This window comes from Pituophis catenifer, unplaced genomic scaffold (assembly GCF_029215685.1).
Source record: "Pituophis catenifer annectens isolate HBS135680 unplaced genomic scaffold, rPitCat1.0.hap2 SCAF_2, whole genome shotgun sequence".
In the NCBI taxonomy this organism is placed as follows: Eukaryota; Metazoa; Chordata; class Lepidosauria; order Squamata; family Colubridae; genus Pituophis; species Pituophis catenifer.
This window is the reverse complement of record NW_027256882.1, coordinates 195,037,888-195,065,079: the sequence shown is the minus strand read 5'-3', so window position 1 is coordinate 195,065,079 and position 27,192 is coordinate 195,037,888. Positions and strand designations below refer to the sequence as shown.

Here is a 27,192-nt window from a genome sequence, read left to right as displayed (position 1 = left end):
TGCCACACCACTGCCCAGAGGTTTAGTAGATGGTTCTGCCCTAGCCCTCTGGAGGCTGGGTAGGCCGGTCTACCCTGGAAATCAGGTAGCCCTCCAGAGGCTATAGAACAGTCCTATCATCAATTGCCAGAAGGCAGTCAGCCACAAAAAAGCTAGGAAGAAATTGGAAGGCACTCCTATTCCTAACTTTTTTTCATCCTTGATCATTCTTTTTAGGTAAGGAAAAATCTCTGAAACAATTACCCAATGGGTTGTCTAGTATATGTTAAAATGTACCTTATACCTCTCAGATCAATTTCCCAGATTTAAATTCACAGCCATGCATTTGGAGCCTTTAAGTGGAGTTTACGTGTTCCTTGGAATGTAAGTATTTAACACTGAACATCCACACTGGCATTCATCTTTATTAGTGTTTGACTTTCATATATAATATATGCTAAATTTAGCTCAGCTTTCTTCCAAGAACTCAAGTTAGCCTATGTGAGGATTTCCTGTGTGAGGCAACCCTATGAGGTAGACTGACAGAGAGCAGAGAGACTAGCCTAACATCATCCTGTAGCTGAGATTGATCATTGGTCTCCCTGGTCTTAATCTAGCTCTTTAACTGCTATATTACACTGTCCTGCTTCTAAGTATGAGTGAGTTTCAGCTGGTGGGAATGATTGTATACCATCATTCTTTTGACCAGTTGTTCTGAGAAGCATGAAGATAGATTCTATACATCTGTCTCAGAAGCACTGCACGCAGTGTTACGAGAATGTCGAACTGTCTTTAATGTCTGTTATGTACACTTTTGAGTGGAGACATTGCTTTGTTAAATGTTTGTTTCTTTATCCCAGTTTATCTTACTTTCCACAGATGCACTTGGGCCTATGTATTCACACATGATAAACCTCCTCCTCCTTCTCGTCTTCCATGGCATGATTGGTATATCCCTGCTTGTGGACAAGCGTATTCTGCCGTAAGATGTTCCAGCGACTATTAGTGTTTGCTGTATTTGAAGGAGCACCAATGTACTTCTGCTCCTTTGACAAAATTGGTGGACCATCTTTTCCATCAGCTGCTACTTCCTGTGTCTGTTTCCTCTGCAGGTACTTCTCAAAGGCATCTCTTCGGTAAGGCCCATTTGTTTTAACAGACATTTGCCTTATTTCACAACGATCTTCAACCCTGCATGCAAAATGTTAACAAGAGGAGTGAAGAATATGTTACAACTGATTCATGCATAACCATCTGTATCATTCAAACTTCTCCAAAGCATGTTCAATCAAGGTCTTTGGAAGAGAGCTTGGAACAATATTGCATTTATATTAGCATAATTCATACCAGGCCAGGAGCCAGAAATGGTTAAAGATCAGAGGCTGCTAAAAATACAGTGGGAAAGAAGACAATGATTTATTAATACAAAATGAAAAGATCCTAAATACAAATCCTTTAATATGCTTATAATTATTCCTTTTATTAATACTAGGAAATGTCTTTATATGCTTTAAAAGTGAGCTACTTTTAGGAGGTTTTGGCTGCCTACTAAAATTCCATGGTCTTTGCCTTAAGGAAAATGTAATACATTTCTCACATATTTAATTAACCTGTTAATAAAGACACCTGCCAAAGGAAAATCTATGTGAACTATTCCATCGCCTCTTTTCCCTTATCCAATACCCTTGAGAATCATAGTTGTGTTACAACTTTGGTATCAACTTTGTATATTAGGGTAAATTGAAAGAAGAATCCAATTTATCAGGCATAATGAATTAGAAATTTATTTAGCTTAAATTGCTCCCCACGTTCTTTTCTGAACATTCTGATTATCCAGGAACTTCTGCCAACCTTAGAAGATTGCCTATATTTGTCATTTTTTTTCTCACAAGAAGAAACTGTCTAGTTTCTAGGGAAAACATTTGTAGTTCCACCTTGATACTCATTAATTTAGCTCTGGAAGCCTCAATATTTTTGAAGGATAATGATATTATCCTAATGTTCAATTACATTTCCTTAGGTAGAATTTATTATGGACTAGGCATTCACCAGAAAAAAAACAAGGGGTCTTCCGGTAGTGAAGATGATATACCTTCAAGTTGTTGATTTTTGGAACCTCATTTGAACTCTCAAAGTAATATGTTTATAGAGAGAAAGTGAAGTAAGAATGCCTGATTAGCTTTTCTTGAGATGTATAGCTTGTAACTAACTGGCTGTCCACTATATTTATAGTCAAAATATCTTATCTCAACTTGCTTCTTCAAGTCTTTATTTTACTTATTTTTATCTAAAGGTAATTTCATTTGTATCATTTAAAAATGGTAAAAATGGACTGACAGCTGGGAAAAAAGACATGGAACTTTGTTTTTTTACATCTGATCTGCAGTGAAATTATTATATGTTCAAAAGTGGAAAGATTCAATATTACCCTTAATGGAGAAAAGGCTGGGGAAGATGATGGAACTTGCAGAGATGGCTAAATTGACTTCCTTGATTAGACAAAAGACAGTATCTATGTTTACTGCTGACTGGAAACCCCTTAGAGACTTTTTGCAAGAAACAGAAAAAATGAATTTATGATTTATGGCTTTGTTGATTAGAAAAAATAGATAATAATTTTTTTTCTTTTTGCACCCATTGGAACATATTTCTTTTTATTTATTTCTTTTTTCCTTTCCTTTCCTTCTCTCCTTTACTTTATGTTAGTCTCTGTTAGTTTTTAATCTTCTTTTCAAAGCTTCAATATGCAAAAATGTTTATTCTAGCATCTTTAAGTTTAATGAGAAGTATATGTCAGTCATCTCTATATCTATGTGCTTTAATAGGCCAGTATAACAATAAGAACAAGGAAAGAAATCTTATTTCTTGTTAAGCAAATGGATTTTTAAAAACCCTGCCTTCAGAATTTTCCTTACATTTTTGTAAGGAAAAAGAACATTGGAAAGGTCAAACTTGACTTCCGGCGGCGATCTCAGCGCGTTAGGGACGAAAGGGGCGACGCTCCGCTCCTGAGTTCCTAACAATCCCGCATCTGGAGCCGAAATAGGCGCTATTGATCTCGTAGTGATCAATAGTTTAAAGGGGAACATCTTAGGACCTCAGAGGAGATCGCAACTTCTCTGAAGGTACAAGATTAAGCCCTTAATCCAGTGTGAAGAAAAACCAGCCTTACGGGACTGGCCAGAGGCGCTGATAACTGTATAAGAGGGAAGCGAAGATTGAAAACTATAAGAGGTCATCAACAGAAGACTATTATCTAGAAAAACCCAAAAAATTACCTGATAATAAGAAGCAGCGCTGGTGGAGGAGAAACCCGAAAAAAGAAAGAGGATAAGCGGCGACGGAAGATAGATCGGAACGGAGCCATTTTGAAAGCAAAGTGACAGCGCAAAAATCTGAACAGCTGAGTGTACAGTGAGAGCGGAAGAACGGAAATCCCTATGAACACTGCGACGAGAATAGTGAATAATTTTAAAAGATTTTGATATTATTATTGGACTTTATGAGTGTGGACTGGATTGAGCGGAGAGAGTTGGACAAATAAGAACAGAACGTGCAGCATTGGAGCGAGCGGAGAGAGCGTGTGCAGTGTGGAGCGCCGGAGATCGAAGGAGAGGAGAGGAACCTGGACGGATCTCTACAAATTGATCGTATTGGATTTTACTGATGTGGAGTGGCCAGAGTGGATTGAATTAGATAATTCGAAGAAGAAAAAGTTTGTGGGAGAGTGTGGAGAGTTGGGACAAACCCCGGTAAAACTTGTTGGAGTGGATTTATACAAACTATCTTTTAGTAATACTTCTTGCGAAGATTAGGATACAAAACTGATACAAAGTGTGAGGGACTTTGATTATTTGACTACTAGAGACTGAACTGTTTGGATTGAACAATTTAAATATTGACTAATATCTGATGAACCAGATGATAAGGACTTAAATAGAGGATACAACATTACACTCTTGGGATCGGATGTGGACTCTAACAACAGGAATACAGAGGACTATAGATTAAATTGGATCGTGGAATAATTAAAGTGAATAGGGTGACTCAGACCTTTGGAACCGTATTTGGTTGGAAGAAAGATAAGTTTACATAACACCAAGAAAGATAAGAGACTATAATCAATGGACAATATATATATGCTTAGCTCGATTTAAGTCTATTCTACTATATATCATAAGATACTAGACTCGGAAAATAACCTTTAATAACTTATTAGTTTTCTCTGAAGTAGTTTGTCTAATTTGTCTATTTGAAATTAATCAAACAATTATAGCATATTATCTTTAATTATCTTTAATTAATTTATTCACATACAGTAAATGACTTTAAATAATTAGATAGAATTATAATAATTAAATTGATATTGATACTATTTTAGAACTATTATAATAAAATATATTTTATTTTGTAAGTAATTGAAGAATAAGGTAATTAATGAATTGTTAGAAGCTTACTTTTTCCCCGTTGTTTCCCCCTTCTCCTGCTTCCCCCCCCCGCCTTCCTTTTTGCTGTTTTCCCAATATTGTATTACTAATCAGAAATACTCTGAAAAAACCTTGTAAAAATAATCCTGCATCCAGGTTATAAACATTAGACATGAGAATTTTATGAAATTGTGGGCAAAAATAATAAGCATAATAGATATGGCAACCTCAAACATACCAACTACTATTAAATCAACCAAGAAAATACCCCCAACCCAAACACTATTGGTGGCTTCCCCGGTCCAACAGAAGACAGGGGAAACAACAGATAAAGAAAAGACCAACATAGGTATTCAAAACATCCAAGCTGCCCTTGCAATGATTCAGGAGGGAATGAAAAGGATGGAAGATAAGATGACCCTGAATCATGATGAAACGAAAAAGAACCATGAACAAATGCGATTGGATGTAGGGGAAATTAAAGATGAGATTAGAAATATAGATGAAAAAATAGAGAAAATTCAACAAAATATAACCGAAAACGAACAGAGAATCCATAAAGTTGAGGAGAAGGCGGAAGCCACAGCTACCAGGTTGGAACAGATGGAGAACCAACAAGCAACAAGAAGTCGAGACACAGAAGATGCACTGACATTTCTCGAAATGGAAAAGGCATCTTTCTACTTAAGATTTCAAAATATAGAAGAACAGAGAGAGGAAGACTTGGGTGAAATTATGGTTGGAATCTTGGCAGAGGCGACACATAAGGATAAAGATGAAATAAGAGGTGGTATTGACGAAATTTACAGGGCCTTCACAAACTATGCCAGAAGAAACAAACTCCCTAAAGAAGTACACATCAGATTTACAAAAAAAAAACAATGAAAGAAGAAATATACCGAAAGATGAGAGAGGAGACAGTCATGTATAAAGGGAGGGAAGTTCTGACGCTAAAACAAGTACCGAGAAGGGCCAGGGATAGGAGAAGAGAATATAACTTCTTAACCCGACAGTTGAATAAATTTAAGATTAAATTTAGATGGCTTATACCAGAAGGAGTACTCATTTCTTGGGAAGGAAGAAAATTTCGAATGGACACCATAGAAAAAGCCCAGGACTTCGCAGACCAACATTTAGGATATGAAGGAGAACAGGAGAGCAGAGGAGGCAGAGAAGACTCAAACCCCAGTGACCAAGAAGAGCAACCAATAAATAAGGAGGACAAGGAACGGAAGAAGGGAAAGCTGGGGAAGGAGGAAATGACGGGGATCACACAAAGAGTCACAAGAAACACATCAAAACTCAAAATAACAGACAAATAAACAACACCAGGAATGGAAGAAGAACTAAAACTCATCTCTATAAATATAAATGGTCTAAATTCACCAAGCAAAAGACATCAGATATTCACTAAACTGCAAAAATTAGGAGCAGATATAATCACCTTACAAGAGGTACACATAAAAAAACAACAGAAAAAATTACTCGAAAATAAAAAATTAGGAGTAATGTACACATCCTTAGGTGACTGTAAAAAAAGGGGAGTGGTAATATATGTTAGAGACCATATAAGAACAAAGCCGATATATGTGGACAAAGAGGGTCGAGTCTTAATAATAGAAGTAAAACTGGAAACAAAAATAATACTGTTAGTAGCCATCTACGCCCCAAATGGAAACCAAATAGACTTTTATAAAAAATTACACGATAAATTAAAAGAGCTGGATTATGAAAATATCTGCATTGTCGGAGATTTTAATGCAATTGTCAACACACGAGAAGACTACTATAGTAACAGGAAGAATAAAATCAAAAGGAAGACACTGCCACAAACATTTAAGAACTTGGTACAAGAAATGAGTTTACATGACACCTGGCGAGAATTAAATACTACAACCAAACAGTACACATACTTTTCTGGCCCGCATCAATCGTGGTCAAGATTGGATATGGCCTGGATGACACCCCAACTAAGTAAAGAAACACACGACGTAGAAATTATGCCTAACATATGGGCTGACCACAACCCCATCAAAATAATTTGGAAAGGCTCCCGAAAACAAAAAAGATGGAAAATGGATACAAGTATTATAAAGGAAAAAGAGTATCTACAAATGATGGAAAAAGAGATTAAGATATTTTTCCAAATTAACACAAAGGACCATACGTCGTTACAAAATCTATGGGACACGACGAAAGCATATATTAGGGGCCTAACCATTGCATACGTGGCAAAGAGAAAAAAAGAGAAACAAAGACTTATTGGAAGAAATCAAGATAGAAGAAACTAAATTACAACAGCACCCTAATAATAAGATAGCACAGCAAAAACTTAATTTGGCTAAACACAAATTGAATTTGACTACAAAAGTTGATTTGGCACAAAAAATAAAAATGGCAAAACAGAGCAACTTCGAACACGCAAACAAAACTGGACGCTGGTTAGCCCATAAGTTAAAAAAGCAAACAGACAAAAGAATTATACACCAACTCCAGGACGAATCAGGAACTTTATTCCATACACACGTAGATAAGAAAAACATAGTCAAAACATTTTTTCAGAATCTCTATCGGCAGGAAGATGTCCCCGAAGACCAAATTCGAAAATATCTTAGTAAAGTGAATATTACACAATTTGAAGAAGACCATAGAGAGACCCTGAATCGCCCCATAACAATGACTGAATTGATTGAAGCTCGTAAAAAACAAAAGAACAATAAAACTCCAGGACCAGATGGAATTCCTACTGAATTTTATAAACACTCCCAACAAGAAATAGACGAAATATTGCTACAAGTCTTCAACGCAGCATTATTGACAGCTGAAATCCCAAAATCATGGACAGAAACTATTATTACGTTAATACACAAAGAAGATTTAGACTGGACCCTAGTTAGGAATTACAGACCCATCTCATTACTCAATGTAGACTACAAACTATTCATGTCAATATTAGCGCAGAGACTTAAAACAATAATTCATAAATACATACATACAGACCAAAACGGCTTCATACCCAGGAGGCAGATTAAAAATAACTTGAGAACGATCATAGATATACTGGAATACTACGATAAGAAAATAGATAAGGAAATAGCTTTAATATCTCTCGACGCCCAGAAGGCCTTTGATAATTTAAATTGGTCCTTTCTTACATCACAACTTGAATTAATGAATTGCGGAGAGAAATTCCTTAAATTGATAAGAAAGATTTATTCCTGTCAAACAGCCAAAATTGCAATAAATGGTGACATGACGCAAACTTTTGACATCCAGAAAGGCGTACGACAAGGTTGTCCCATGTCACCTCTATTATTTATAATCGCACTGGAAGTTTTACTAACGGAAATCAGGAAGGAAGAAGACGTGGAAGGCCTTAAGATTCGGGGAGAGGAGTATAAATTACTTGCCTTTGCAGACGATGTGATCTTCATATTGGAAAACCCAATACGATCTGGAACCAGGTTGATGACAATGATAGAGGAATACGGGGAAGTTGCGGGCCTCAAAATAAATAAGCAGAAGACGAAAGTATTGACGAAGAATATGACCCAAATACAACAGTCGAAATTAGAACAAGAATTAGGACTTCAAATAGTAAAGAAAATAAAATACCTAGGTATTTGGTTGACAGCAAAAGCAACTACAATTAAAGAAGATAATTATACCAAATTGTTAAAACAAATTAAAAAAGACTTAGAAATTTGGAGTAGATTACAACTCTCATTGATGGGCAGAATTGCCTCAATAAAAATGAACATATTACCAAGAGTACTATATTTATATCAAGTGATACCAATACACCCCGGAAGAGATTTCTTTAAGAACCTCAACAAAACAACAATGAACTACATATGGCAGGGAAAGAAGGCCAGAATTAAAATCAAAGCTCTACAGGATTCACGGGACAAAGGAGGCCTAGCAACACCAGATTGGGAACTCTACTATAAGGCATCAGGATTGACCTGGATTAAAGAATGGATGAAACTGGACAACAAAAGAACTTTATATTTAGAAGGCTTTGACTTAATAAGAGGATGGCACGCTTTCTTATGGGACGGATCGGATAAAAGACACATGTACTTCCAAGGTCATATAATTCGAGCTTCATTATTCAAGATCTGGCAGGATATTAAGAGAACTCACTATACTAAAATACCAAAATGGTGGTCCCCGATGGAAGCATTGATATACCCGAACACTCTCGAAATAGGAAAAATGATGAGATACCAAGACTTACTGAATCATGAAGGCGAACTCATCTCAAGACAGCAACTCCAAAACTCCGGCATAAATATTGATTGGTGGCCCTATACTCAAATACACTCAAGACACATAGCAGATAAAAAGCAATATGGAATCTCGAATAATTTGAACGAATTGGATAAGATTTTACAAGGCCCAGAACAAAAAATGATAACCAAATTATATAACTTCTTACTTAGATATAAATTACTGGAAGAAACAGTAAAAGAAAATATGATAAGATGGGCCAGGGACATAGGGCACAACATCCAACTGGCAAACTGGGAGAAATTGTGGAAACAGAACATCAAAATGACAAGAGCCATACCCTACAAAGAAAACCTCATAAAAATGTTTTACAGATGGCACCTAACACCAGCCAGACTAGCCTAAATATATCCAAACACCTCCCCACGCTGTTGGAAGTGCAAAATAAAAAAGGGGACATACTACCATGCCTGGTGGAAATGTACAAAGGCCCAACAATACTGGAAGGACACAAAGGAAATCATTGAAGAAATAATAAACCAACAAGTAGAAAACACTCCAGAATTTTTTCTATTTGGAATGATAACAATACAACACAACAAAGAGACAAAATACCTCATCATACATATTTTGACAGCAGCACGACTACTGTTTGCGCAAAACTGGAAATCAGATCAACTCCCAACCAAAGACAAACTAATCTCAAAGATAACAGAATGTGCCAAAATGGATAGACTGACACTAGAACTCCAAGATAAAGAAGAAAGTGAATTCTATCTTGTGTGGCACCAGTGGTATCAATGGCTGGAAAAGAAAATCAGTACAAATATAGATGAAAGAATATAGGGTAGAAAAAATAAAACCGGGAATAAATAAATAAAGAGGAGATGCAAGATTATTTCTAATCTAAAACATCTGAATTGACAATGTATCACGTATATATTAAATTATAAAGCAATATATATTTTGATGATGACCAAAGCATATATGTAAAGTATGGTGTGGGTAGGTTGGTGGTGGGAATTCGTTATGTCTTTGTAATGTCTTTGTATTTTTTGTATTGTCTTTATATCTATGTTTAAAACTCAATAAAAAAATTAAAAAAAAAAAAAGGAAAGGTCAAACTTATTTTTTTGAGTGAGAGCTGAACATGCATCAAAATCCAAACTAAGCATTCAGTTTCCAGGGGAAGAAAAGAACTGCAGTGCTCTATCTTTTCCATTATCCCCACTCATTAATTTTTAATAAAATTATATAAAGAATGTGATTTGGGCCCAAATTGGACTGAATCAGAGAACAGAACACATGAGTTTATGAAGGGCATCCATCCCAATTAAGGCATCAGTGTAATAGCTGTTTCTATTCCTGATAATGGGCTGAATTTAAGCCATGAGCCAATAGCAGCTCTCCCTATCCTAAATCCCTTACTACAAAACAGGCAATCTGCAATGCCTGATTTGTCTTCTTATGACTTGGAAAATTGTCTAAACCGATAAAATGAACCTGTAGAATTCATTCATACCATATTCCTGCAAGCTAACCAGGCAGGTATTAAATATGCATATGATCATGACCACTAAACTTCATTGCAAATTAGCAAGAACACAATATAGGTACAATTGTACCATTCAGTAAAACTCATTTTCCCACAGTAGTTAGTAGTTAGTAGTTCCTACTAACCCCCTTGGCAGGCAGACATCTGTGGAAGGCTGTGACAAGGTGGAGACTGCAAGGAATTGGCTGTCAATAAGAACAAATGTGATATGCATCATACCAACAAAATCCTGAAGACACATTCCCTGAATCCTGCCACACAATGAAACACATTGTGATATACTTGACATTCTCAGATGCCCTAAAACTACCTTCAATTTAAAAACAGGGTTTCTTTTTATAAATGTCAAGAAGTGCCTGACATTTTTGGACCTTTTTTTACACTTATGATATTTTAGTGCTCCATTACCGATCTGTGAGTTTGCATTCTTTATGGTCCTTTGCCCATTGAGCTGCTTCATCCTCTTAGCTCACTCACAGATGTGGTAGATGACTTCTCAATCAATCAATCAATATTCAATGATCAGGAAAATTTAAAAGAACAAAAACAGAGTAAAGCAGATAAATACAATAATAAACTAACAACTAGCAAAATAAATCACATAATATAATATTCACTCCTCCATTACTGTATTCTCAAAATTACTTTCATGTGGGGGGATTTTGGACACTTGACGATCAAATCCCAGGGGATTAAAACAGGCAGTTGTACGTATGAGCCCAAATACCTGGAGATCTAATTGGAACAAGGGAAGTGAAAACACAGGGCACCGAACTCCGAAGATGCACAGTAAATATTTTGGCAAAGTGAATTTGCAAGTGAATATTTGGTATTGTTTCTTTTGTTTTCTGAGAAAATATTGTACTGAAATAAACAACATGTGTTTATTTCCAATTTCTTTTCCTTCCAAGATATTTGAAATGTACTTTGGTGTTTGAAAACCATAGCCACTACATAATACAAGATTGCATGATTCTGAAACATAGTCTATTTTTTAATAGTTTGTTTTTGTGCCTTTCAGTCAGTGATTCTTGAAAACTATCTGGATGAGTCCCTACTGTTTTCTTGGCAAGATTTCAGAAGTGATTTGCCATTGCCTATTTCTTAGGTGAGAGAGAGAGGGAGAGGGAGGGAGGGAGGGAGAGAGAGACTGGCCCATGGTTATCCAGCTGGCTTTGTGCCTAAGGCAGGAACAGAACACATAGTCTTCCAGTTTCAACCTGATGCCTTAACTACTATACCAAACTGACTCTTTCTTTGATAGTTTTGGTAGCTATCCCAGTATTTTGTTTATAAAACTGTCTGGGTCTCATAGGCTATTTTTCAGCTACTTTCAAGGGACTAGAAGACTTGGTGCCTACCTAGTCCAAAGTAAGACTGAACACATATTATTTCTAGATTTGTCCCATAAAATAAGGGTTTATTCTATATCCCGAAATACAGTAGTTGAAATATGTTGATAGGAGTGATAAAGCAATTTTATAGATATATCTGAGTTGTCCAGGAATCTGAAGTAGGGAAGAAGCTCCTCAAAGCAAAAATTACTTGATATAGACCGGGACTGGAGGTCTGTGTAAATTCACACACTTGAATCAACAGGCGAGGGGTAGCAGTAGGAACAAAATGTCTTTAGCAATCAGGATGCTACAGCCATATTTCTACAATCAAGAAAATCTTTGTTAGGGTCAAAGACCAGCATAAGGATAGTAGCATACAGTCAATTAAAAATGTTTCTGCAAAATTCATATAGCATGTGTTTCCTAGTTCTTGCTTTTGTTGTTCCCAAAGTCCACTTTCTGGTTATGGGGCATGTTTTCTTGGTCCCTGTTTTAATTTTTACCTCACTTTTGCAGATATTTAGAAGACTCTTAGCTGGCTGTAGAAGAAAAGAAATTCCTTATTTTACAGGGAATTCTGCAAAACATAGTGCATCAGAGACAGGCATGGCACTCGTGGTGCCTGGAGAGATGAATACAGTCTTTTTCATTGTTTCCTAACCTTCCCTCTCCCCATTTTACAGCATAATTCAACATGCAGAAGAGACACATAAAATCCTTTCATAGCAAAGGTGTTTGTTTCAATGCAGATTTAACTGTCAAAATGTCTCTTTCATACCGCACCTTCATATGCCTCTCCTTTATACCCTGCCATTAGTTAATTAGGTTTATGTCTCGTGTTTCTTTCCAGGAGCTGAGCATGGTATATGGGGATGTCTCTTTGTTTTTAAATCCACAACTCTATAAAGCAGGTTGTGTTGAGGGGAGATATGTTGCCACTCTGAGGGTGTAAGACCAAGGCTGGTGTTAAATTTGGTTCTGCAATGCTAATGCAGCATCTTCACCATAACACCACAGTAGATGTGGAAAAGTGCAGGAGGAAAAAGGTAATTGAAGCATTTCCAGGACAAGGGACTCAAGAAAAATTCATCCTGGCTATATCACATTTATGGTGATGGTCAACAGTGATGCAGAGAGGCAAACTGAATTAGTTGTTTTTATTAGAGCAGTGTTTCTCTACCTTGGAATTTGAAGATGCATGGACTTCAACTCCCAGAATTCCCCAGCCAGCAATTTTGGGAGTTGAAGTCCACACATTTTCAAGTTGCAAGATTGAGAAATACTGTACTACAGCAATGGCTTCTTGCTTTCAACAGCTGTTGGCAAGTTGATGCCTTGAACAACTGCAGGAGGTTAGCATGGGAGAATCCTTCTCTAACTCATGTTTACAGCAGATGTGGATGTTCTGCTGAAATATACTGTGTCTATATATGCAAGGGAGATGAAAATGAAGACAACTGACAACATAAACCAGTCACTGCAGCTATTCTTCCCACTTTACAGCATATTTCTAAATAAAAGCAACTTCAAAAAATGGTAAGCAGGATGAAACTTTGGAGCAGAACTCTCTTCTTCTCTTTCCTCATCCTTTCTTTCCTCTATGAAAAAACTGGGTCCACCCTCTGCCAATATTTCACATGCAATCAATATTCATAGCAAGATCCCAAATCACTGCAGACAGAAAAAAGGCTCATGTTGCAAAAGCAGTCGACCAAGACAGTTTCCCCCCACCCACCTCCTCTCCGGCTCGCCTGAATTAGCAGCAAGCAGAACAAAGACAAGAACCCCCAACTGAATTCTCCTGACATTCTACCTTGCCCTATTTTCCATCCCCAATGGGTGGCAGAAGGGATACAAGGACTGATGGATTCCAACGTAACAGAAGAAGCCAAATTGATAGTTTCAGAGAAATATCAATCCATATGTCTTTTCCTGGATGGAAACAATCACACAAAGACCTTCTATTAAATACCTGTTTCCTAAAATGAGTTTTGGAGGAAAGGCAGGGGGGCAAGAATAGACGAGCAGCCACTGGAGGGTAGAAACTGCCAACACTCAAGCTTTCTAAAGCTTGCTCAAAGTGTGGAAATGTACTCTTTACTACTTCTATTCTATTTTTTTGTGGCAGAAATTCCCACCCATGCTCCAAAGAAGATGTGAATCCATATAAGATCCAAGCCAGTTTAGTATGGAATGTGTTGACAGCAGGGGTGAAATCCAGCAGGTTCTGACAGGTTCTGGAGAACTGGTAGCAAAAATTTTGAGCAGTTCAGAGAACTGGCAAATACCATCTCTGGCTGGCCCCAGAGTGGGGTGGGAATGGGGATTTTGCAGTATCCTTCCCATGGAATGGGGTGGGAATGGAGATTTTGCAGTATCCTTCCCCTGCCACGCCCACCAAGCCACACCACACCCACCAAGCCACGCCCACAGAACCGATAGTTAAAAAATTTGGATTTCACCACTGGTTGACAGGTTATTAGAACAACAAGAGCAGTAAACTTTGATGCCTAACATCTAGACAGAACACACTGATTACTCTAATCTGGGAATCAACAATATTGTTGGTCCAGATCTGGGAGGTTCTTAATATTATTGAATTTGTTTTCTTAATTTGAAGATTTGGTGAGTTGCTTGTGTAAAAAGCTAACCTGTAGTTGCCCACCATCTTATCCCTAGAATGCATCTAACTCCAAAGTGGATCTTGAGGTATCTTAGGAAGTAATAAGGGTAGGGATCCAGAGACCAGACTAGCTCCACAGCATTTCCATTAAGATATTTTCTCAGAAATCTAGCAAATCTAACTAGCTAAAAGCAGCTGGCTACTCTTCATTTGGAAAATTCTTATAACTTAACATCTTTTCTTCTGAAGATTCTAAACATTGTGTCAGGTCCCTGATATTTCTATAGGGACGCTGGCATTTTGGTGGGAGGAAGCTGGGGGGGGCAGGAATGGAGTGGTCTGAATATGAAGTTTCTGTTTCTGTTTCCAGTTTTTGTTTCTGCTTCCTGCATTACTGTGTTAATCTCTATATGAAGTCTCTTTCTGTTTCCCTGCTATGATGTAGTGTGGGAGGGGTTTGGGTAGCATTGCTTTAAATAGTTGGTTTAAAGTGAGAAGCTTCAGTTCTTGCCTAGATCTCTTGTTATCACAAACCTTCTAATAAAAGCCCCTTTTGGAATAACTGCAGTTTCAAGAGTCCTGCTTTCTTGGGAAGATTGGAGAGGCAAGACCTTACATATTGTTTCCAGGCATTCAGGATAACAAAATGTGATGGGCTTGAGATTTTGTATTGGTATGTTGGAATGACCTTGGGAGACTGGAAGAAGAGATGCTACCAAGGAAGTGAGCAAGTAAAAGTGGAGAGTGGAACTCACAGCTACATACAGTAATGGGCACAGAAAGAAAATGAAAAGGATCCTCACTAACTTATCAAGCTGTGAAAAGATTATTTTAATGTAGTGCTACAATAAAAGAGAATAAGTTCATCTTGTGCTTCTTGTTGGTCTGCCTGGCAAGGCTGACCAGAATCTTCCAGGTTTGAAAGTACAAATCTCCTGCATCTTTTTTTACATCTGATAAATTAGGGAGGATCCTTTCTTTTTGTATGTCTGTGCCTGCGTGCGTGCGTGCGCACACATGTGTGTGCCTCGGCCTTATGCAGCTGGGGGTCCAGTCTTTTATCTGATCATTCTTAGGCAGCATCTCTTCCTCTCGTTTCCCAAGGTTATTCCCAAATACCATGACAGATCTGCAGCCAAGAATCTGACCTAAATGTAACATGACCTTCTACTTACTTAGGAACATCCCAGAGTGTTTATGGAGATTCTCAGTCATCTGGGTCATGAATGTCCCAAAGGTGCTTTTTAAAGAGGCAACTGGACTTTCTGATTTTTTCTTTGAAGACGTTTCGCTTCTCATCCAAGAAGCTTCTTCAGTTCTGAATGCTGGTTCAGAACTGAAGATGCTTCTTGGATGAGAAGTGAGACGTCTTCAAGGAAAAACGAAAAAAGTCCAGTTGCCTCTTGAAAAAGCACCTTTGGGATTCCCACATGAGTATTATTCATCTATTATGATGGAAGAAGATTGCTAGTATGAAAAGCACTTTGTGTTTTGGGCATCTTTAAAAATGTAAACTATGAAGGCAACAAACATATTTTCAGATTTTCACATGAATACACATGGCAGGAAGTTGGGGTTCGTTATTGAGTATATGCCCTTCTAAAATATCAGATTTCTTGCTATACAATATATGAGATAGATTATGGCAAAAAAGTAGCAGGTAATTATCAATTAAAAATGAAAATAACTAGCTTATGGAAATCTCCATTTCTCCTGAGTTATGTTTTAAGAAAAATATTTTAACATTGCTTGAAACATAATGGATGTTAGTAACTAATACTATAACCCAGTATGGTAAACCCAACCATCATAATTGCATGAAATCTTAATTCTCCTAAATTATTAACCTCCAATGCTCAAGGAATTTTCTAAACTTGTAAAGGAGAATTTTAATGTTTTGAAAATTTTAAACAAATTAAGTGAAATTATTGTGTAAGATGAAAGTAAAGGATAAAAAGCTCTGCATGTTTCATCTCTCACAATAGAAAAACATTATCATGATGTTTCTTTGGAAAAAGCTGCAGGGATCACTGTGACCTAAAATTGAACAGAAACATAGGCAGTCTCTGAATATATGGTTGGAAAATTATTCCTTTTAATCATATATACATGTGTGTTTAAGAACGTATCAGATGCACAAAAATCTAGGTGGGGAGACCAATTTCCAGAATTCTCAAAAATAGCAATTCTTTCTGGGAAATTTTGTGAGTTCAGAAGGGGGCCCAGCTTGGAAGGTTGAACAGTATATGAACCTATTATAAATACAATACAGAAATCATTGCCAAAACATTACAGTGTAGTCACATTTAATACATAATTTTCCCATGCAGGGAGAACAGGAGGAATGAAATAGAGAGAGAAATGGCCAGAGAATAAGCTGTAACAATGGAAAACAGTGGAAGAGAACAGACATGAGCAAATGTGGACTGAAAAGTTTAGTCACCCCTTTTTTGACCAAAAAAAAAAAAAATCCGTATTCAACATTATAAAAATTGCTAAGCACTTGGTGTTAGAAAATCTCTTGAGCATGATACTTATTATTTTTATTAGAAATTTGAAGAGAGAAATGTTCTGTATGTAGTTTTTAACACATATTTTATCTTTCAGTTTAAACATAAAAACTATGATTCCTTTTTAGTAGAGACACAATTTCACCAATAAACTAGATATTCAATTTAATGGAAGATATTCAATTTAATTGATTATAGTCATTGACCAATTCAGAAAAAAAAAAGAAAAGTACGGTAATTGCAAAACAGCAAGTAAAAGCGATGTTAAAAATGAATAAATATATAAGTTTTAAATTTATATCATTTTGATGTGCTGTATTTTATAAATAGGAAAACAAAACACACATTCAGAGAAACAAAAATCACACTGATCACATGGTAATAACTATAAATGAAATGCATTTGGGTCTCCTGGAAATCTATCTAGATGGAGAGTTATTAACTACAACTGGGCACCTTTATAATTGCATTATAGCAAAACATGGGTTAATGTTTCAGGAACATAAGAGCAAAGATTTTTTAAGTGGGAGGCTCCATAATTTCCCTTCAAAGACATCTGTTGGAAGGGCATTAAATTTTGCCAGGTTTGGATTGTTCTGAATTTGGGAATTTAGTCAATGTTAAGATTTAACTGAAGGCACCATATCATTAATAAAAAAATAAACAGCTAGCTAAGCATTTCCTAGTGCCATATGACAACAGGGCAAAATTTTGCTGCTAAATCCAATATACACATATGTAACTTCCATATGGAGAACCAGCTTGGTGTAGTAGTTGATATACTGGGCTAGAAACCAGGAACTGTGAGTTCTAGTCCCATCCTAAACACAAAGCCAACTGTCCCAGGTGACCTTGGGCCGGTCACTCTCTGTCAGCCCTAGGAAGCAGCAAGAGCAAACCACTCCCCAAAATGTTGCCAAAAAAACTGCAGGGACTAATCCAGGCAATTACCAGGAGTCAATATGACCCAAAGGCATCCTTCCCCAATAAAGATGATGTGGAATTTGATTGGCACAGAATGAAAACAATTATGCTATAAAATACTACTGAAACATGTGGAATTAGGCTAGGAAGTACAGGAAGTACAAAAAAGGATGCTTGGCATAATGATGAAATGAAGGAGATTATGGATAAAAAATGCATGTAGAAGAGGGATTGTTGCCAAAGAATGGGATGATACAGGTAGTCCTTGACTTACGACCACAATTGACCCCAAAATTTATGTTGTTCTGAGACCTTTGTAAAGTGAGTTGTGCCCCATTTTACGACTTTTCTTGCCACAGTTGTTAAGTGAATCACTGCAATTGATAGGTTAGTAACCTGGTTGTTAAGTGAATCTGGTTTCTCCATCAACTTTCCTTGTCAGAAGGTCACAAAAGGTGATCACATGACCCCAGGACACAGGAAAGGTCATAAATATGAACCAGTTGCCAAGCATCTGAATTTTGATCACGTGACCATGGGGCTGCTTGCAAAGGCTGTAACTATGAAAAATGGTCATAAGTCACATTTTTCAGTGCCGTTGTAACTTTGAACAGTCACTAAATGAACTGTTGTAAGTTGAGGACTATCTGTATTGCATATACTGTATAATGTACTGATAGAGAAAAGAGTTGAAAAGAATCCAGTCAAAGAGAGCAGGAGGCGGTTAAAATTCCAAGGCATTTAAAAAATGAGAAAGATAATGGGAATAGAAAATTCTTTTGGAAAAGAGAAAAAAGGACTGAACAAGACACCTTTAGAAGAAGGAATAGAATTAAGAATAAATGTGGTGAAATCATTTGGGATCAATCTAAAATGAGAGAATGTTGGAAGCAATAGTTTAGGGATTTCATGGGAATACTAGTGATATGCTAAAGAATGGAATTGAAATGAATACTATAAATGCTAGTGTCCAAGAAAAAAAATGGAAGAAAAGGAGGCCTCTAATGTAAAAATGCTGAAAAGTGGTAATTTTAGTATGCCAAGAGATTTGTTGTGATAAATATAAATGTTGCAATGTATTTTAAACAGTTTTTAATATCCTATGTTCTATTTATGCTCCATCTGCTGTTTGGCTCTGGATTTGCAGCCTAACTATTTTTGATCGATTTGAGCTAAAATAATATGGAATAGCAGAGATGCAGTCATCGCACATCCTATCAAGTGTCTCACTATGACATGTACTCAGATGCTGTGTGCTGATTGCTTTATAAACCTGGCAACCTTTATGCCATGTTTATGGCTATATGCCCATTGAGCAACTTTTGCATTTGAAAATATATATATATATATATATATATATATATATATATATATATATATATATATATATATATATATATATATATATATATATATATATATGGAAAGAAAATGAGCTCCAGTTTAGATCCTGTCCTGCAAACAGAAACCTTTTTCCATGAATATATCTTTGCAATGATTACAGTGAGGAGGAGAGGAATGGGGAATAAGTAGCTTAATGTCATGATCATAATCCTGTCTGTCTGTCTGTCTGTCAATCATCTATCCATCTACTCCCCTCTCTCATTTATCATTTATCTCTATCTATCTGTCGGTCTGTCGGTCGGTTTGCCAGTCTATCTATCTATGTATCTATCTATCTACCTACCCACCTCTCTCATTTATTTTCTCTCTCTCTCTCTCTCTCTCTCTCTCTGTGTGTGTGTGTGTGTGTGTGTGTGTGTCTATGTATCTACTGACCGACCGACCGACCTATCCCTCTCTCATCATATCTACCAGTATCTATCTACTAGTATCTATCTACTGGTATCTATCTACCAGTATCTCTCTCTCTCTCTCTCTCTCTCTCTCTCTCTCTCTCTCTCTCTCTCTCTCTCTCTCTCTCTCTCTCTCTCTCTCTCTCTCTCTCTCTCTCTCTCTCTCTCTCTCTCTCTCTCTCTCATCTATCATTATCATCTATCATCATCGTCATCATCATTGTCTACATACATATACAGGGGTAAATCCATATATTAAGAAAAGTGTTAGCATTTATCTCTTGTTTTGCTGGGACAGAAGGTTGGTATTGCGACTGTTCCTTCCTAGACCAGCTTTAGATGACTATTTCTCTAGTACTATCATCTGTCTTGCTCCTTAATTCTGACACTTGTCAATCTATTTGGGCTCTGTTTATGCTTTCCCATATCCATAAGAATATCCTAAATATCAATTTATTGATGCTATGGGTTCGTTAAATAAATAGATATTTGGTTTAAATAGTAACTTGTCCACACACATAATATTCTCTTTATCATAGAAGATGTACACAAATGAATGATTATGAAACTTACCTCAGATATCTCTGGTTACCTAGCCCATATTCCTTTCCACAGATGCCCAAGCAAGGCCAGAGGCACTGTGGGAGTTTGCGCTCTAGCATAATGGTAGTGGAAACAACCTAAAACACACAATTTTAAAAATTGGGTAATCAAAATGTTTTAATTAAATCAAATGACTCCACTAGTGTCGTGGCTGGAACCTTCCTCTTTTGCGATAGTTGAAGAAGGCAACACAGACTAAAGAATAACATGATTTTTCATTTTGTAAATCCTCTAGAGAAATTCTGGAAGCATCAGGACTGGATGAACAATAGCTCCAAATATTGTTTAATATGGCCATCAAATATTCATATTAAACAATATTTGGAGCTATTGTTCATCCAGTCCTGATGCTTCCAGAACTCCACATGGAAAGGATTCCATGTAGCTTTTCATTGTTTACTTCTCCTGCAGAAGTTTACAGGGTTCTTTGTTGCCCTTAACTTCTACATAAACACTGACATGTCCATGTAACCTTGGGTAATATTCCTAAAGCTGGTTTTGGAGTCTCTCTTACTGCCAATATGCAATGTACCTTCATGAATTGCGACATATCCCATAGCTACAAATTTAGGAAATGATCCAAATATCGTCCACTCTGATGGGACAAGAAGGCTCAGAATAGATTTTCTTTATTCTTTTTTCTTCCTTTGTTTGGCAATTTTTTTCCCACTTTTCCTTAAAAGTTGACAGGACTTTTTTTTTTCTTCTCAATTTTTCTCTAATCCAATTGTTGCTATATTAATTTTTTAAACCATTCCAGCATCCATTGATCTGGATTTATGTAGATACGATTCCTATCCGCAGACATGCATCATGCATAAAATACATTCATGTGCATGAGTGAACAAATCTGGAAACCACATATTTATCCGGTTAAACAGAGGGATTAAACAGAGGGATAGAATCAAGATCACGTGAAGTGTTAATACCACTTTATAATGCCTTGGTAAGGCCACACTTGGAATATTGCATTCAGTTTGGGTCACCACGATGTAAAAAAGATGTTGAGACTCTAGAAAGAGTGCAGAGTGTAGAGAAGAGCAACAAAGATGATTAGGGGACTGGAGGCTAAAACATATGAAGAACGGTTGCAGAAACTGGGTATGTCTAGTTTAAGGAAAAGAAGGACTAGGGGAGACATGATAACAGTGTTCCAATATCTCAAGGGTTGCCACAAAGAAGAGGGAGTCAAACTATTCTCCAAAGCACCTGAGGGCAGAACAAGAAGCAATGGGTGGAAACTAATCAAGGAGAGAAGCAACTTAGAACTAAGGAGAAATTTCCTGACAGTTAGAACAATTAATAAGTGGAACAACTTGCCTGCAGAAGTTGTGAATGCTCCAACACTGGAAATTTTTAAGAAGAGATTAGATAACCATTTGTCTGAAGTGGTGTAGGGTTTCCTGCCTGGGCAGGGGGTTGGACTAGAAGACCTCCAAGATCCCTTCCAACTCTGTTATTCTATTCTATTCTATCTTTTAAAAAACCAAGTTTTACTCCCTCCCATTCAATAATATATACCTAAAACAGGTATGATTATTGAAATCCTGTTTTCCCAATAATAAATATACAGTTGAAAAGAATCACTGATCTGTTTGGGATCCTGAAATCACAACGTAATTCCAAATCTAATTCAGAAAGGATACTGAACACATTTTCATTTCAATATTATAATGAGAAGATTCCCCCTTGGTGCAGATTTTTGTTAAATGGGCAAAAGCACTGTTTTCTGAACTTCTTTTCTATTTGCTTTCATTAGATAGAAATTAATCTAAAGAGAATAATCTGTTCCGGTCCCCTCTTCAGCTTGCTCCATCATGTACAATCAATTAATAGGCAAAAACATCATCCCTCACCTGTGCTCTCCAAAGTTCATCTCGCTCATGGGCCACACGCCAGTGAGTATCGCCCATCATGGCAATAAGGAGGTTGAGCATAAGAAGGGCCGCAATAATAGCAAAAGCAGAATAAGTGATGCCATACATAAAAGGCAAGTCCACCTCATAGTTGGCAGGTCCATCAATGATAGTGAGAAAAAGCTGAAATGTGCTGTAGAGGGCCATGGGATAGCTATAAAAATGGCCCAGTTCATCAGGGTCCTCTGTTTGGAAGATGATGTAAAATGCTGCCAAAGAAAACAAAAGGACATGAGTTCAGTTTCTAATTAGAAGATGTTCCCTTGTTGAACATTTGCCATGTGTGAACTTTTGTCTGCTCTCAATATCATTGTGTAGCTGCATTGTTGAGTTGGCCTTGATAGTTATTCTCCTGTTGCATGGATTGGATTGGATTGGATTGGATTGGATTGGATTGGATTGGACTGGACTGGACTGGACTGGACTTGTCAAGAGTGCATGATATAACTGTGATAGATATAAATAGTAAACAAACAGACAGATAATCTTTCCCAGACTGAACCAATTATAATTCTCACTGGTTTCTTTTTACAAAAATTAATTTTTTGAGAATAACAGGAAGAAGGAGTAACACTTGGAAATGCTGCTAAGGAGAGAGAGAGACACCATTTGTTCACTCCTCAAATCATTTTTATATGCACTAGTTTTCTCAATCTGATGAAGAGGAAGCTTTTAGAAATTTTAACACAGAGTGTGCTTATATCGTAAGGTTGTAACAAGTGGTAAGCGTCAGGGGTACCTAGAAATGATGGATTTAACAACGGTTTGGTATGTGAGTAAAGCATTTATTTTTATTGTTTCTTCTGTTCAATTGTGTTCGATCTTGGGGACTTCCTGGACAAGTGCGTGCAGTTTTCTTGGCACAGTATTTTCAGAAATGGTTTGCCATTACCTCCTTCCTAGGACTGAGAGAAAGTGACAGGCCCAGGGTCACCCAACCCTAAAGCAGGACTACTCCCAGTTTCTAGTCTGTTGCCTTTACCATTAGACTAAACAGGTTCTCACGAAGCTTTTATTAGAGGTCATTTTATACAATATAATAGCAAAGTAATAGCTTAAAAAGAAAAGTCAAGAGAAAATACAAGTTATTTTATATGAGATAAAGAGAAAAGAATTAAAAAATTATCCAGAGAAGATAAATGTTTCTCAGCAAATTAAGCTTCTACAACAACATTTATCTATGTTAACAGTAAGAGAAATGGAAATAAAAATGAATTATGCAAAGCAAAAAAATGAGTTTGCAAATAAACCAGGGAAGTGGTTAGCATATAAATTACAAAAAGAAAATGATATTTAAATTACAAGAGGGAGATATTCTATGAATGGTCAATGTGGCCATACAAAGCATTTCATCAATATTATTCTAATTTGTATAAAAGAAGTGACATCTCTCTAGAGAAAATAGATGAAAATCTTAAAGAAACAAAATTTACTGAGGATTACAGAGGAATAGACACAAGATTATGAATTGACCTATAGTAATAAGGGAAGTTTCTAAGGCTACAAAAAAGATTAAACTAGAAAAAGGACCTAAACCAGATGGATTATCAGGCTCTTATTATAAAAGTTTTGAGGGTGAACTTTTATAGCCTTTTACAAAACACAATGGATTCAATTCATAAAACCAAACATGTAGTTTCCAAATTTGTTCACTCATACACAAGTATGTATTCTATTGTGCATAATGTGTGATTGAGGATAATAATCAAATCTACATATATCCAAATCTAGGATGTTAGAATGGTTTTTAAAAATTAGTATAATAATAATTTGATTGGAGAAAAATTGAGGAGAAAAAAAAGTGTTCTCAATTTTAAGGGAAAAGGGGAAAAAAATGCCAAAGAAAAATCTGAAGAAGGAGGATGAAAAATGCCAAATAATTAGAAAGAGGTCAATATACATATCTAAAGAGGGAGAAGATTTGACTTTAACAAGTAACTACAGGGCAATTACTATAAGTTGTTCATAACAACTGAAAGACTGAAAATAATTTTGCAAAAATTTATTCATAAGGATCAATGTGGGGTTTTACCTAAAAGGCAATTAAAGGTCAATGCATTGGAATTTTGGAATACCCGAGCAACATAATGTAAAACAAGCTGCATTGATCTTTGTTGCAGAAAAAGCTTTTGACAATTTGAACTGGGCTTGCTTATTTAAGTTTCTGGAAAATACAAATTTTGGAAAGACCTTTATAAAATGGATAAGATAGCTCTATACTTCACAGAAAGTACAAATAATTGTTGTTGATGAAGATTTAATAAAAATAATAATATAAGATACAAAAACGAACAAGACAGGGATGCCCACTGTCCCCTCTCTTGTTTATTTTAGTTCTGGAAATATTGAATAAGGAAATAAGGAACAGAGATAAGACAAGATGAGAAGATTTTGAGAATAAATATTTTAAAAAAAGAAACTTGTAGGTTAAGGATTTTTCAGATGAGTTGGTGTGGATTCTGGAAGGTCCTTTAAAGGAAATTGAACTGTTATTGGGTATCTTTTTTAAAAATGGTGCATTAACAGATTTTAAGATTAACAAAAAGAAATTGAAGATGTTAATGAAAAATTGATATTATTGAAAAATAACAAAATAGAAGCTGAAACAAAACTGATGAATAAAACAGGTTTTAACTCTGAGAAGTAGGTAAATACTTGGGTAACATGTCAAGTATGAACTGTATGTTATTTCAACATAATTATGCTAGGTTTTGAAATTAACTTAAAAGATATGCTAAAATGGGAGACATTACAATTGTCATATGTGACAAAAATGAATGTTCTACCTAGAATGCTATTTTTGTTTCCTACAATAACTCTTTTGACAGATGCACCATTTAAAAAGTGGCAAAAGGAATATCTAAATTTATGTGGCAGGGAAAAACATGAGTTAAATATAAGGTGCTACAAGACACAAAGGAAAGAGGAGGGCCATGTTTATCAGATTTTAAATTGTGTTTTAGAGCTTGCTATTTGGTTTGGATGAAAGAATAGATTGTTCTATGGAGAAATTGAAGGCTTTTAGAGTTAGGAGAACATAATTTAAGATTTGGGTGGCATGGATATTTGTTGTATGACAAAATCAAGGTCAATTTCAGTGGTGGGATTCAGCCAGTTTGCACCACTTCGGGAGAACCGGTTGTTAACTTTCTGAGCAGTTTGGTGAACTAGTTGTTGGAAGAAATCATTAGGGCAGAGAACCGGTTGTTAAATTATTTGAATCCTACCACTGGTCAATTTGGATTTTAAAAAGTCATTATGCTAGACATGCTATATTGAAGAACATAGAACAGATACAAAGATAGAATTTGTCAAAGAACATTTAAAATAAAATCATGAGAATAACTGGTAGGAAAGGTTTATAATTGTCAATGGTCCTCATATTTGCAGTTACTAGAAATATTGAAAAATAAAACACTTTAAAACACTTTAAGGTTTTGAACATTCTAAGATTGAGACAGAATTGTGTATAAATGATGAACATGTCATTATTAAAAGTATAAACTTATTGAAATTTGTAAATTTTTATATTCTTAAAAAATACAATTTAAAAAAAAATAAAATTAAAATTAAAAATGACATTGAGGGATTTGTAGTATTATATCGTATCTTTATGGCACTGAATTAGGGATAGTGGTAGAGGATCTTGGCAAAACTTCAAAAACACTTCAAATTCCATTTTGTGATTTGATACATTAGGATAAGCGGCACAAGAAAGGTTAAATATCCAGCCAGTTTAAGATAGGCAATGGTAATCTGTTGTAGTAAAAACAATGAGTCTTGCGGCAGATTGATATCTAATCAATTACTCTGCCATTCACTTCCATTAATCATAACTTGTTTTATCAGACTCATGAAGTTATCACCTTAAGCAATAAATTAAATAGTATATTATCTGACAACATAGAGAAGAGGAAGATAGAGACTGCAAGAAGGAAATATTTACACAGCATATCCAGGAACCAGCTCCAGCCTCAGGAAAATTTTTTTACAGAATATAGATTCCAATCAAATAAACTCACTGCAATCCAGTAAAAATGGTGGGAGGCTCCCTCCTTTTTCCATTATTATAATAACTCTTTATTTCAAGGTTACATTATACTATTTATATAAAGGTAAAGGTTCCCCTCACACATATGTGCTAGTTGTTCCCGACTCTAGGGGGCGGTGCTCATCTCCGTTTCAAAGCCGAAGACTTTGAAGCGCTGTCTGAAGACGTCTCCGTAGTCATGTGGTTGGCATGACTAAATGCCAAAGGTGTACGGAATGCTGTTACCTTCCCACCAAAGGTGGTCCCTATTTTTCTACTTGCATTTTTTTTTTTACGTGCTTTCGAACTGCTAGGTTGGCAGAAGCTGGGACAAGTAACGGGAGCTCACCCTGTTACGTGGCACTAGGGATTCAAACCTTTGAACTGCCGACCTTTCGATCAACAAGCTCAGCATCTTAGCACTGAGCCACCGCGTCCCAAAGACTATTTATATATACACTTCCCATTATTATTAGTTGGTAACATAAAAACAAAAGGAAAAGTCAAAGATATGGCTATAACAGAAAATATCCTATAGCCAAGAGGAAGGAATTTGTTAGTATTCCCACTCTCTGTGCTTTAAATAATAGCTACACTTTTCTTTGTAAATTGAGCTCACAAGAATGTGGTCTAGAATATGTCACCTACCAGATGCAAATCCAAGGATGACCACTGCCATGAGCCAGCAAAAACGGAGGAGGTCTCCAAATATCATCTAGAAAGAAAAACATACAGTGAGCAAGCAGCTCTTCTCTCACCATAAAACTACATCCAAGGAACAGCATTCTAGATCAAGACCAAGATGCTCTAGATTAGACTGTATCATTCCAGTCCATTCCAACTTGGGGTCATCCTGACCAGTGGTGGGTTGCTCCCAGTTCGGTCCAGTTCTATAGAACTGGTAGTAAAACCGGCAGGAGGCACCTGCCACGTCATCATCATGGGTGATCTGTGCATGCGCAGAAGTGCGCACACTCCCGCTGCGAACTGGTAGTAAAGGTAAGTGGAACCCACCCCTGATCCTGACCCCAAGCCTTAGAACTATTTCTTAGTTTAGAAATCAGAATTTTGGAAACAACGACTTCAGCATGAACATGTTTAGTAGTGAAACTGAAGCCCTACAGAATAGCCCCAATATATGGATGTTCAGTAGTGGAGTGAGAAAACAGAATTAACTTGACTTTGGCATTTAAATTATTTGTTCTAGACAATGTTGATGTTTCTGTCAAAACTGAGTGGAGCCTGAGTGGCGTAGGAGG

At 36.4% G+C, this 27,192-nt stretch overlaps 1 protein-coding gene across 1 annotated transcript in view; it reads right to left on the bottom strand.

Moving 5' to 3' along the window:
* Nucleotides 1–878: 878 nt before the first annotated feature.
* Nucleotides 879–27,192, bottom strand: part of LOC139311058 (transient receptor potential cation channel subfamily V member 6-like) — a 102,079-nt gene continuing 75,765 nt past the window's right edge. The window contains exons 12-15 of the mRNA XM_070935388.1: nucleotides 26,582–26,648; nucleotides 21,844–22,112; nucleotides 19,958–20,064; nucleotides 879–1,170 (exon numbers count right to left, since the gene is read on the bottom strand). Of these exons, the coding sequence (XP_070791489.1) occupies nucleotides 879–1,170; nucleotides 19,958–20,064; nucleotides 21,844–22,112; nucleotides 26,582–26,648 (735 nt within the window). The remainder of the gene's footprint in view (nucleotides 1,171–19,957; nucleotides 20,065–21,843; nucleotides 22,113–26,581; nucleotides 26,649–27,192) is intronic.